Source organism: Trachurus trachurus (assembly GCF_905171665.1).
Source record: "Trachurus trachurus genome assembly, chromosome: 3".
Classification (NCBI taxonomy): Eukaryota; Metazoa; Chordata; class Actinopteri; order Carangiformes; family Carangidae; genus Trachurus; species Trachurus trachurus.
The window spans coordinates 15,707,232-15,721,910 of record NC_139893.1 but is presented as its reverse complement, the minus strand read 5'-3'; the positions used below and the strand labels follow the sequence as shown (position 1 = coordinate 15,721,910).

The following is a 14,679-nucleotide window of genomic DNA, read 5'->3' as shown; positions in this document are numbered from 1 at the left end:
GATGAAGAGGAGAAGAGGAAGAGCTGGCAGGATGGATGGGAAAAGGAGAAGGAAGGAGGAACTTGTTTGAGGATGGAAGTGAAATGATGAGGATAGAGCAAATGGACAGAGCAAAGCGACAGATGAGGTGGAAAGTGAAGATGCGAAGGGCAGCAGAGGAGAGGGTAGGAGGAAAGTGAGACAGGAGGAAATGAGACTGAAGAAAAGAGCAGAGCGATGGTGGAAAGAGCGACAGAGGGCAGTGAGTGGAGTGAAAACTGAAGAGTGTAGCAGGAGAGAAAAAGAGAGAGGGAAAAATAAAAGGATAACAGAAAGAGGATAGAAAACCAGATGTAGAGTTAATATTTGCCAGATGAGTAGTTTCATTCCACACTAAAACTTGTTGGAGTAGAGTATTACTCTTTAACACTTTGAGTAATCCACTCTATGATGCATGTTGCGGTCATCCCATGGGGGAAGATTTTCTTACCTGTTTTTTTTTCACTTGTATGGATGGGTGTGAAGAGAATTAATAAAACGCAATATATTCATTGTATGTGAATGTAAACATGCAACATGTCTGTCCTTTTTATGGAGTTTAACACAAGTAAGATTGTGTCTTTTCTCTTTTTTTTCTTCAATAAATCAGATGGAGGTACGGACACTAGAGATGGCCCCAGAAGGCCCCATACTGTTGGAACTGACCAATCACAGCTCTCGATCATTTCGAGCTCGCTGGACAGCCCCTCCTAGGCCGAACGGGAACCTCAGCTACACACTGTACTACAAAACCATAGGTAACACACACGGCCCCTCTCTCTGTCTGTGTCTCATACATGTAAATGAGCCAGGTCCAGTGCAACACCACCACCCATCACAACCTCAGTAGAAATATAATTTTTCAACTGTGTGAACAAAACTGACGAATTATACGCCTCATAAAAGTAGAATTTGTGGCAGAGCTGTTGTGTTAGATTACATCAGACTGCAAGTGTGTGTACCTTAAACAATGATCAGTGATTGTAAAAGACTGCTTGCTCTGCTCTGAGTACAATTTATATCATTAGCAGTTTTAAGACTGTCTAGTGGTTTCTCTTTCAGATACGAGTAAAACAGTAACTTGGATAAAGACACACACACACACACACACACACACACACACACACACACACACACACACACACACACACACACACACACACACACACACACACACACACAGACTCCTCACTGCTGAGGACTTAAGACTGACAACTGAAAGTCAGGGCGTGAAACCTGGAAGTCAAAGAAGGAGTAATCAAACCAGAGTGATATAGAGAAGACAGGGTTTTTTGATATCGCCACTGACTTGAGAGGGAAGATGATATAGGAGTCTAGAGCAAAACACTGGTGTGAAGATGGGAGGAAGAACAAAGACAAGTAGCAGAGAAGCAATAGTCTACAGAGGAAGCAGAGATGAGAAGCTCATATTTACATAGATGTATGAGGGGGAAATGCAGGTAAAACAGAAGAGGAGAACTGGACATGGGAGTAAAAAGTGGAAGAAGAAAATTGAGCAAGATGAGAAATGGCAGAACACACTCCTTCAGCTCACACATATTCACCTAGTCTCCCTCTCTCTCTCTCTGTGTCACACACACACAGAGTCAGAGACTTTGATCTGCATCTCACAGAGGAACAGACAGATTAAAATGAGTGGAGAGAAGGATAGAAGAGGTGTGGAAGAAAGAGAGAGGTGGCGCTTTGCTCGAGTTACCCATAACCTCTTGTTTCTTTGATACACACTGTCTTCATTAGTTCACACAGAACTGATATGTGTTTGTGCACGTGTGTGTGTGTCCATCTAAATATATTGGATAGGCTTAACATAGTGTAATTTTCTGATCCCTTTTCTTTGACTATCCTTGCATAACCTCAACATGGAGGCCTCTCTCTTTTGATCACTCTCAGTTAATCTCACTCACTATTCCTCTCTCTTGAACTCTTTTATCTTTTATGAATCGCTTTTTCTGCCATCACTGTGATGACTCTAATAAATAAATGTGCCATGAAAATAATCTGTGTAAGACATCACTGTCTTCATCCTCACTAGATATATAGAGCTTGTTTGGCCTAAGACCCTACATGTCTGTCTTTGTGTGACTCGCTGTCTCTTAGATGGCGATGGCGTGTTAGACGGAGGAAAAGCAGCTGGCAGCTGGTTGTCGGTGACTGACCTGCAGCCGTACACCAACTACAGCTTCTGGATCAGAGGGTGTAACACACAGGGATGTGTGGAGAGCCTGCCACTCAATGTTACAACACCTCCAGCAGGTACACCCACCCACAACAAATGCACAAGAGGCACATCTCCATCACACAAATCCACATGTCCTGATCAGATATATACTTACATTCTTATGTCTTATAAGCTAAAGTGACTCATCATCCTCATAAATATTAAAAATAGGGGGTTGCATTAATGTGCAAATGCCTGGCATAATTTTCAAATTTATTCACAGACTGATGTAAGTAGCTATCATTTTGACATCCAAGCAAGTGCTACATCTGTCCAGTCAGGTGTAGGAAGGTTCACTTTTCAAGTTAATTGATCAGTGCAATTTATTATACTATACTTTTATGCTACTAAAGTAATATCATAACTACAGACAGCATGGAGACAATCTGGATGATACAGATATTGAAGGACTAAAACACCACAGTCACATGATAGGAGTTTCCCTCTGTAGTGAGAAACTGGATATGATAGTATGATGATATATTTATGACCGCCATCATAAGATGGCACTTTTGCCCACATCTAACTTGTGTATGTACTAAATTAAATGGTTGCAATTGGATCTTTGGTCCGTACTCTACACACACACACACACACATACACACACACAAACAGATAATTGACTTCACCTTATGGTCTGAACACGTATATCTTTGTGTGTGTGTGTACAATCATGCAGAGTGCTGATTGTGCATACTGATAAACGTCAAAACTGATCAGAGCAGATAACAGCAACCAGGTGGTAACAACACATACGTCTATGAACAACACATATTTTACCACTTTGGCCAACATTAAGAAAAGTGAACTGAATACATACGCATACTCACACACCACACCCATGTCTTAGTCAGAGAACAACAAAAGACAGACTTCGGAAAGTTCTGCTGTTCAAGTTCAAAACAAAGGCATAAGAAAGTATAAATTTTAAATACGAGACGTTTCCTCTCTTTCTATCTCTCTTTCTACCTCTGTGCCTCTGGCATCTCTTTAGACTTCTTTAAGGCAAACTGTCTTGATGCGTCCTTGTTCTATGAAAGAACAGAGAGAAGATAGCCGAGCAAGAGACAGAAGAGCAGAGGAGGAGGAGAGCAGAGAGAGAGAAGTGAACATAAAAGTGCATAGTTTAAAACGATTAGTGACACCTCTGATATTGTACCTGCTAACACAGCATGAGAGAGACACAGGCTCACCAACAGTGTGTGTCTTTGTGATGTATGTGTTTTGTGTGCGTGCGTGCGCGTGTGTGTGTGTGTGTGTGTGTGTCAGAGAGGCAGGACTCAACGTGTTTCAAGAATTACACACAGATGAATACTTTCTATCTGAAACACACACACTGAAACTCATTCTGGACATGACCTACTGATCTACAGTAAGATGTGCTGTTTTAGGAAACAGAAACAAGGACAGGCTTTGAAATATTTGCATAATTTTTAGATTCAAATATGGACATCCAATAATTTATCAATCAAGTTGCCAGTCACACATACTTATGTTATAGTTTATATGTAACTGATAAGAGACTGAGAGACTCCTCAGGCATCCTTAACCCTAGTTCGCTTGTTTCCAAGGTACGCTTTTTTAAGATGTATAACAAATGAGTGTGTAACTCTTTAACTATATCTGTACACACACAAAATGCATACAGTAAATGCAGAAAATACAATTTGGAAATAAATGTACTGACAACATAACACTGACAAAACTGTAAATGGTCACAGTGTGAGCTCTCCACAAAACTGCACAAAGACACTCATATGTGTGTGTGTGTGTGTGTGTGTCAGATAATAAATGTGAATATGGATTTGAGTGATGATTTAGGTAGGTTAACCACAACTAATAGTATTCTGATCCAGTATTCAAACATCACTTTGAGGATTGGTTTTTACACATACTGTGTGTGTGTGTGTGTGTGTGTGTGCGTGTGTGCGTGTGTGCGTGTGTGCGTGTGTGCGTGTGTGCGTGTGTGCGTGTGTGCGTGTGTGTGTGTGCGCCGTCATCTTTTGGATAAGATGTCTTCAGCAATCAGTCTTGTTGTAGTGGAAAGAGGCCAGTGTGTTTGATTGGAGGGTCACTTTATACATCAAAAGGGCCTACTCTTATTTCACATAGTCAACACGACAGTCACTCTCATTTTCTCCTTGTGTTTGTTGTCCTTATCTCTTTCTTATTCTGTCTCTCCTTGCATCTTCTCTGCTTCTCTTAAGAGCTCAGCAATCTCCCTGAATCAAGATGTTTTTACTGATTTTCCAACACTAACAATGTGCTATCATGTTCAGCTGGAAAAGAGGCGCTCTGCTGAGAGAGCAGGGTTAAAAAGCTGTGTGTAAGTGCATTTTAATGGGTGTGCGAGACAGAGAGGTTGAAGTACAGCAGTAAGTCTGACGGTTGGTTGTGGCATTTTCTGAAGTAATATTTTTTTGTATTTCTTCCCCTTTTGTTCTTTCCCTCTGTCCTCGGTTTCTGCTTTTGATGTTCATTTTCTCTTCTTATACTCTTCCCTAAGCAGCGTCGCACAATAAGGACGTTAATAATGCTAATATGAAATGGACACATCTTGTTTTAAGTTTCTTTTGTGTCTTATTTTTCTGCAGGTTTTGCTCTTAATCTGTTCCCAATCCATCCCTTTGTCTCTTTTTCACCAACAAATATTTCCTCCATCACCTGTTCCCTCCACCTGTCTCCCTCTCACCATCTTGTCTCTCTCCTCGTAGCCCCAGACAGGGTATCATCTCCGACGCTGGCACATGCCACCAGTGACAGTCTGAATATATCCTGGTACCCTCCTGCTCACTCCAACGGGCCCGGCCCACTCCGCTACAGCCTGCAAATGAGGACATCCCCACAGAGGCCAGTGATAAGGTGAGAGAGGGAGACAGAGAGAGAGAGAGCACAATAAATGGACACACACACAGATAAACAAATTTGCACAAAGTTGTCCACAGCCCATGCAAGTGGTCTGAGAAAAGCACATCTGATATGAAACAGCAGTAAGAGAATGACTCACACGTACAACACTCTCAAATCCACATCACATATATATTCACCTTAAGAAGGGAGCATGCACATATGCATGCACATGTACATACAAAGGGGTGCATTATACAGCACAGCTGAATATGTCACATCAATATGACAGACCATCAGAAAAAAAGAGAGGGAATGAGGTGGAGAGACGGGGGTAGAGTCAAAAAGACAAAAAATCAGAGACGGGGCATAGGGAGAAGAAAGAGAAAATGTGATAGAATAAAAAGAGAGAGAGGGTGTGCATCTGATATGTATTCATTACATGCTTCCTGACAACAAATTGCAATTTAATCCAAGAAGAGGAGGCTCTCATTCTGTGGTAATAAATAAATGACTAGCTACATGTATTATATATCAGACAGCCATGCCCTCCTCCTCTTCTGCTATGGAAATCTCATTGTTCCCTGATTTATTCATTCATTCATCCCTTCTATCTATCTGATGCTAAATGGTCAACGGTCCCTCATTTATGACAATATTCTTTTACTTTGTCCTAGATTCTTTTGTATGATTATATGACATGGGATCAGGTATGACATGGGGATAAGATAAAAAAAAAGCTTTGAAAATATTGTACATGTTTCCAAGATAGTCACTGGTCTGATATCATATTAAATGTTTCTCTTGACTTTGATAATGTCACACTTAAAATAAGATTTAGAAAGAACTCACAGGAACATATTAAACAGATACAATATATTTTATTGCAATGAGCATCTTCTGTCTTATGTGAGATGTAATGTGGACAAAGCTGTTCTTTACAGCAAATCTTTTATTACTGAATACTAAAGAAATACTCTGTGGTTGTTCACTTCTTTTGTCATCTTTGTTTCCTTTTCTTTTCACCGCTGACCAAGTTCTCACACCAGTCATGGAAACGACGTTGCATTTACGCTATAAAATGGCTAACTTACATTGTCAAACTAATATTGGGATCAGTTCTATATTTAATCTAATCTATGTACTGTAATTTGGCATGAAAGAACAAAAAATGGTTAACCCTAACCCTTGCTAAATCCTGAATAATATATTTTTTTAATAAAATCACAACCATGGCCTTGATCAATTTCACCCATAGCTATGGTAAAAACGTATTTTTCTTTTCCGTATAAAAATGAATCTACTCTGAAATTGAATAATACACATACACACCACATGTTGGTCAGATTGGTTCTAGTGGTCTGTGTTTGACCACCTGTTCGATTCCTCACCAGCACATTTTGATCAATTGTGTGTCTACGCATGTATTTATGCTTGTGTCCATCTATTCCTAGGCTTGTAGAGAATGCAACAGACACCTTTTCCTACCATGTGGAGGGCCTGTTGCCGTACACTCAGTACCTGTTCAGAGTGGTGGTTTCACACACACATGGGCAGACAGCGGGACCCTGGGCAACCCTGCACACTGCAGAGGACAGTAAGTACAGTACTGTTTACACATTTACACATCTGTTCCTGTGCACTCTCATAATGCAAAAACTTCAAAATGGAAAAGCCTCTAATCAATAACAATGAAAAGAAGACATGAATTGTTCCCCTGTTGGTCATGAACAGACTTGTTGTTGCATTAGAGAAGGTCTCAGTGCTGCTGTTCTATAGCCTCTCTGTTGGCAGTGGTTGGTGGTGATGTGTTTTCATACTCACTTGTGCTGCTCATGTCAGTAGTCCAGCAGAGTTTTGCAAGTGACTGGGTGGCAGCTGGCTGCCAGCAGCTGTTTGCTAGTTGGCCTCTGCCGTCACTTGGCCGTCAGTACTGCTGAGTCAAAATTAAACTTAAGGAGTCTGACTCTGACAGATCTTCTGATATTAGGTGATAATGTAAACAATACCCTCGAACATTAAACATAAGGCCTGTGGTGTGGAAGAACATACCCTCTGCCCAGTTTTCTATTCCCTGGATGCCTCTGTGGTTTTATTCTATAATAATAAAATAATAAGTGCATTAATTTCTTAATGTTAATGGAACTGCTCAATGTGATTGAGACAATGAGGATGAGAAACTGCTACAGAACGTACTTAAAATGAAGAATGTGAAGGAAATATGGGCACAAGCAAGATGGAGGGAAACACAGTGACAGAGTGAGATTTGCATACTGTAAGGTGTGTGTCTGTGTGTGAGTGACCTAGCCAGTGTCATTGTGGGCTAATTGCAGTAATAGAATCATATTAGCCACTGGAACAGCCTCCTCAGTGCAAAGTTATAAATTAATTAGTACCACGCTATTATCACATACATTATCATTAAGCAGCTGAGATTTGCATACATTGGATACATGCACATGTGTACACACACACACACACACACACACACACACACACACATACACACAGAAATGTGTTCGTACACATATATGTATACATACACTTTTCATACAGTCACACACACTGAAGCCAGCACAAACCTATTCAGACACACACAACTGCAGACATTTAGGATGCATTAAATTATGGCCCTGTGCTTTTCTCTTTGCTATGCAGATTTGAATTCCCTCCAGCAAACACACACAGACACATAGACACACATTCTCTAAAACAATGGGCTTTTATAACACCCTTTCTCCATGTACTTGACAATTATAGATAAGGTGGACAATATTTGTGTTTTTGTTTGTGTGTACACCTGTGTTGATGTGGGGTTGAAAACGTGCAACTCCTCTCTCTGTCTACTTGTATGTGTGCGGACTGTAATAGATGTGTCCATTCGATCACTCTGTACCCCATCATTCAAACCCCAGCTTCCTCTTTCTCATCTTTCTGCCGCTCTCTCACACACACACACACACACACATACACAGACATGTACACACTGAGAACATGTGTCCAACACACACACCTCCTTGTCCTGCTTATCAATCACACACCTTCTCATCCTCACAAGCAATAACACACAGTCATGAAGTTTCATGCAGACAAAGTACCTGCTTCCATCTCTATTTAACTGGAAGTGAACTGGCCATGTTGAAGTTGAAAAAGTCGAGAAAACAAGACAGAGCAACTAATCAATCAGTATTAATAAATTAAATGTTGTCTGAAAGTACCGACCTGTGACAGTGAACATTTGTTTTATCATTAAAATACAGAAACACAGGGCAGGTGGTGTCATGTTTGGTACACAGTCATCCCTGTTCACAGCTCCCTGTGTAATAATCATCCATCCAATCCATTCATGTACCAACAGCATTGTTAAAGTGTGAAAATGTCATTTTAAATTATTTTAAAGTAGGCATTGAAATTTCTTTCACCATAATAATAGAATACATGATAGGTGTGGAGCCTTGTAATAAGAAGGGATTTAAACCTGTGATGGGAGAAAGCCAAATGTAGCCAGTCTGGATTTTCCTAACATTGATGTGTAATTTGTCACCATAAACCCGTCCTCTCATCATCCTGGCAGTGACAGGAAAAGCTGCATTCTCCTCCTAATCTCCTCTCCCCACCTCTACAAAAAATGACAACCTTAGCAGCCACTCGTACATTTCATTCAGTGTGATTTCATGTACAGTATGTTAAGGCCACTGCTTATTATGTGATTGCTGTCTTACTGTAGGGGCAGCTACACATAAAGAGTTCACTCGCAAACATAAGTACATAAAATCTTAACTTGGCAATAAACCTAAGCATTCATTCACATAAACTCGCGCACACACATTCATATATATGATGAAATGGCATACAGTATACGGTAGATCATTTTTTATAGTGTAGTGGGCCTTCGGGTTTTACCTTTTTTGAGGAGATCCCCCTAACTTGATCTGTGTGTATATGTGTGAGCTGTAACCTTGCAAGGTTTCTACATTGTTACAGAACTGTACTGTACATGTAAGACCTTCATTAATAATATGGATCCAAGTGCATATTCTCTTTTATTAATTCAGCCCCCTCTGTGGTTCCCTGTGCATTTATATAGTTTTCTTTTCTCTGTCCTTCTCAAACTGTCATACCTCTTTCTCATACTTTCTCGTTCTGTCTTTGCACAATGTGTTTCACCTCCTCTGTTTCTCAGACTAGCCTCTTGACTATTTAGAGAGAGAAGGGAGAAAAATAGAAAAGAAGATAAAGAATGAGGAGGAAAAGAGAGAGAAGAAAAATAAAGGAAGCAAAAAGGTAAAATGAGGAATTGAGAAAAAAGAAGAGAGGATGTGGCTAATGACAGAACAGAGAAAGAGAGACCCATGCTTCCTCCTTTCCTTTTTATCATTCCATTAAAGTTTTATATCCATCTTTTTAATGTAATTTGGTCCCTATGAATTCCTGCCGCTGCAGAACAGACAGACGGCTCCTGTGAACATAAACTCTAGCCGTGTTGGACAGCTCCCTTTCCTCTGTCTACTCCCATGTTCACACCAGCTAAGTGATCTAAGAGAGAGAGAGAGAGAGAAAATGTGTGTGCGTGTCTTTTCTCTTAGAAAACTGCATGTATGTGTGCTACAGAGTGTTATAGAGAGTATGAATAAAGCACTGTTTTGACAAAGTGATCTCAAGCAGTCTTAGAAAGTGTGTGCACGTATGTGTGTGTGCATGTGTAAGAGAGAGCATTAAAGAATCACTGTTTTACCAAACTGAAATTAAAGCAGGGTGAGAAAGGAGAACATGGGACAGAGATGAGGTTAGAGGTAATGACAGAACACAAAGAATTCATGTTATTTAATGAATGAGTGACTGCATTAATAAATTAATACTCTACCTTATTTCCCGCATTCATTTTACTTGGCTCTCTCGAGGAAATGTGGAAGTGATGTGAGCATAATCCCACTATTATTCGTCATATTACAAGATAACTAAAATATTAGGATATATTATATACCGTGCACTGATTACAGTATCTTAACATTGATTTACATGTTCACTTTCTCAAATAAGAACTCCCAGCGGTTCACAATTACATGTGGTTATGGTTTTTAATTGTTTAACTAATTAGTAATTAGTTGGCAACTTTTAGTTTGCTCCATCTAATGCAGGATTCACCAGGAGATGTTTGAATTTAATAAACCACTACAAATAGTCAGAGTCTAAAAAGGATGTTGAGTATTTTGAATGAGTGACATTTCAAAGGTATCATGATGGTTTTTGTTACTTAAAGGCTAATGCTCATCTCACATACTCATGATTTTATGGATACAAATCAAGTTCATGACCTTGGTCATACATCATCCTCTTTCTCACTGTCTCTTCAGTGTCTTCTAAAGCAGCAATGACATTAAGTAATCTGCAGAAAAAGTAAAGATATGAAATGCAATGTAAATTCCCACCGTATTGCTTGTCACGTTTTGACACCGTGTCGTAAGCATCTTGATAACAGTAAAGCTCAGCGTTTGTCCTCATTATGACTCCTAGGAGCCTTGACTCACCTTCAAAAGCCCAGTCAACCACACACACACACATGCACGCACCCACAAATACATACACATACACGAACAGAACCCTGCACAAGGCTAAAAATAATACCCTTCCTCTTGTCTTCACATGGATACACATAGATGTACACAGTTAAATATATACAGATGGACCCTGACCTACACACACACACACAGAAATATGCACAACAAGCTGCATACAATGTATACCCACAGAGGTACACATGCATACACAGAAACACACACACACACACACACATACACACACTGCTTCCTCCCCCTCTCGCAGCCCTTGTCAGTTGATTGTGTTATTACTATGCTAACCAAATCCTTATAAATGTGATTTAAAGCTTGGCGGCCCTGCACTCCTGTTTTAGCTTTCTGCTACTGTGTTTTACTGGTGCGAGGAGGAGTATGGGTGGGAGGTGTGGAGGGAGGGATGAAGGAGAGGGGGAAGAAAGAGGGAAAGGCATGGGGATTGAAAAGGTGGGAGAGGCAGGGGAGACAGAAAAGGTGAAAGGGTATGGGAGACAAGAGGAAAGATGACCGCTTGGGATGAGAGATGGAAAAATGGAAGAGGTGAGCAGGAGGGAGAGGAAGAGGAAAAGGAAAAGGTGGATAAAGAGTCAGGAAACCGGAGAGAGCGGTTGCAACGCATTCCCTTAACTCTCGTTCCCTCCTATCCAGAGAGCAGTAAAGCGTCAGTAAAATAAAAAAAAAAGGAAAAAAGCATCACCTGCATCTTAAATGAAAATTTCAATTGAAAAACTTAACAGCCCTTCAAATTGCAGAATTTTACACGCGCCAGTAAAGCCTAAATAACACTCAACACTTAGAGGGAGGGGGATGGGGGAAGGTAGGAGAGAGGGAATGAGGGAGGAATGGGGGGTAACAACGGGGGTTATTTTGGTTGGTTGATGGGGCCTGGATCAAGGTGACTGGTTTGTCTTTTGTGGTGAAATTAATTGCAGTTTGGGACTTCCTGTCTCTCTGTGTGTGCACCTCTCATGGCTGTAGTTGGAGTGGACATTATTGTGACCAGAGACGACAAAGAGAGGCAGGCAAGAATATTGTCAAATAATCCAGAGGGATGCAGAACGTAAAAAATTAGACAAACAGGTAGAAGAGAGACACCCCAACCCTCGGCAAAGATGAACGAGCGTGCAGCGAGGCATGGAGAGAGGCCGGCAGACAAGCACAGAGGCAGACAGGGGGACGGGCTCCTTGGTTATTCGTGGGGTTCAGTGGACCTTTGGTGGTAATTGAATCAGTGTGAGTGCTGAGTAGAGCTAGCATAAAAACCTGTTAACCCAAAAGGTCAACTCTCTGCATTGTTTATTTAGCAGGGAGCCTGGAGAGAGAGAGAGAGAGAGAGAGGGAGAGAGGGAGCAAGAGAGAGAGAGAGAGAGACAGCGACACAAAGCACAAATAAGAGAGAGAGAAAATGAAAGAGAGAGGGGTGATGGGGGAAGAGGGAGGGAAGGGGTCAGAAAAAGGAACGAAGAAGAAGGAAGAGACAGATAGAGAGAAGGAAAGATGTGTTGTTGGCGGCAGCATTTGTGATCTGTAAAATCAGCCAAGCTTTACATCACCATTTTACATTGTTGTTTATTTGTTCGGGAGGAAAATATGTGTGTGCGTGTGTGTGCGCGTGTGTGTGGCATAGTAATTCATTTTTGTCCCTTTTACTGGTGATGTGTATCCCTGTGTCTAATTGTAAGATTATATTATATCTATGCATGTTTGTTTACACATTTTAAAACTCAATGCAAGTCTTTTTTGTGTCAGCTTTTCATAGGACATGACGTAGTTCTTCTGATAAATGATCAGATTCAGATGTTTTAAAAAGAAATGTGGTCTTTTAAAAAGGGTTTTAATTGTTCTTAACATCAGACCAGGAGTCATTTTAAACTTTTAGTAGATTGAGGACATCCTGGGTCAAACACTGAACATTCGTTGTCCCCTCAGTGTCTGTGAGGTGAATCAGTTAGTTGATCACCTGAAAAATCTGCACATATTGCGCGCACACAACTGTTGTGTCACATGCCCGCATACTTACTGACAGGCACATACATAATGCCTGCACTCTCTACGTCTAATACAGTCATGCACACATTCTCTCATCCTCTGTCAATCTCTGTCTCTTTCTGTCTCTCCCTTACCTACTACGCGCACACACACACACACACGCATACACACAAACCACACCGCCATCTGGGAAAGCCGTTAGCGGTTAGCGGTAGCACTTAGCGACGCAGCACGCTCCCTCAGTCCGCTCAGTCACCTTGATCTGCTTGCCCTTCACACAGCACCATTACTGCTATACTGCATCACTGTGGGTGTGGGCTTGAGTGAGTGTGCGTTAGAAGAAGTGTGTGTCTATGTATATGGACATGCATCTGTGTGTGTGTCCATTATAGAGCAGTACTGTGGGATGTAAATGCCGGGGGAGGAGGGGGGGAGGGGGCATTACCTTCAAATGAGTTACCATGCAGTGAAATATTCCTCTGACTAGTCTTGTGTAGGTTCCTGCATGAACATGTGCAAGTCATGTGACGTGTGTGTATGTGCCCCTGTGGTCTTCTGATGTGCATCTCTGTTGGCCTGCATACTTTTATTAGTAGTTAGGATTATTTTCTTTTCTGGACATGAGAAGTTACGGAGCTCCCAGGCAATGAAAATATCTGTGAATGTGAAAACACATTGGACCCCGACCCTGTGTGACACACTGCACGCACCTCACCTCCATCACCTGAGTTCCCTTCATACAGTAAAGGTGCACAGTCTCGCACTCAAACAGTCACAGGTTCTGCATAAATCCATAAATACAATCTTGGGTTGCTTGAGGAAAAATTGAGAAAGAAAGAGAGTTTCCATGTTAATCCCTTGAATGGGGAAGGCAGAATCACGCTTTGTCCTTCTGATGTCATTCTTGATGTCAAATAATTCTTCAATTCGTCAAATCCTCTCTTATCACTGTTATTTCTTATTCCTTTATAAGCAAACATGCATATTTATCTTTCGCTTTTTTCACCTTTCCCTCTCTTCATCACTTCATCATCTTCCTTGTCCGCAGGTCCAGGACCAGTCGACAGCCCCACTCTATCAGGGCTGCACCCTCGAAGTGCAACAGTTACCTGGGTTCCTCCATCGCGACCCAATGGCATTATCAACACTTACACCCTCTTTCTTTGGCCCGGATGTGTCTCCTCATCAGATTCCAGCTCAGACACGACCGTCAGCTCCTGTATAGATCCTACCTCGGGCCCATCGCCCAACACTGCACACCTGAGTTCAGATCCTAGCCTCAGACCGACATCCCGCCCTACCCCTCCTGGCTCAGGCCACATCTCCATGTCTACTTTCAGCTCAAGCACAATCCAAAGCACTAGACCCAACCCTGCTCCTAAACCTTTCTCTAGCTTGAGGCCTGTTATTGCAGAATACAATAACACAAGCCAAGGCCCAACTTCGCTTTCACTCCACCACAGTAAACACAGTACTACCAGTGTGAGCCCAAGCCCCGGCCTTTTAGTCTATACGCCACACTATAATGCAACTAGTGTCAACACTGAACCACTTTTAGCACAAGACCACTCCCAAAGCCCCATATCCAGTTCCTTTAGTGAAGACGCAGACTTGAATTCATCCCCTCTGTTTGTCACTGTGCCTGGGAACACCACGAACTACACTTTCCTCGACCTACTCCCATACCACACCTACAGCTTACAGGTACTACATAGTGTAGTGAATGGTAGATAATAGCTTTATCATGACATTCTGGTAGAATACACAACTTTATTGTACAAAACAAAATATTTAAAAAATAATAATTGTCAATACAAATTATAATATTGTGGTGACACAATGTTTCTCTCATTTTATGGTCTAGTTATATAATTAAAACATGAAAAGGATACTTAACCCAAAATCGATAATTCACCAATTTTCTACTCACCGCCATGCCAAAGAGGGTTTCGAAGACATCAAGGCTAAAAACAGAGATCAAATAATTTTTTTCATTATCGCGACTTCAGGACA

General features: G+C 41.3%; 1 protein-coding gene across 1 annotated transcript in view; it reads left to right on the top strand.

Annotated features, from left to right (window-relative positions):
* Positions 1-14,679, top strand: part of ush2a (Usher syndrome 2A (autosomal recessive, mild)) — a gene marked incomplete at its 3' end in the record, with an annotated part of 184,671 nt that overhangs the window by 92,011 nt on the left and 77,981 nt on the right. The window contains exons 44-48 of the mRNA XM_084001543.1: positions 629-776; positions 2,137-2,292; positions 4,972-5,119; positions 6,559-6,701; positions 13,715-14,370. Of these exons, the coding sequence (XP_083857669.1) occupies positions 629-776; positions 2,137-2,292; positions 4,972-5,119; positions 6,559-6,701; positions 13,715-14,370 (1,251 nt within the window). The remainder of the gene's footprint in view (positions 1-628; positions 777-2,136; positions 2,293-4,971; positions 5,120-6,558; positions 6,702-13,714; positions 14,371-14,679) is intronic.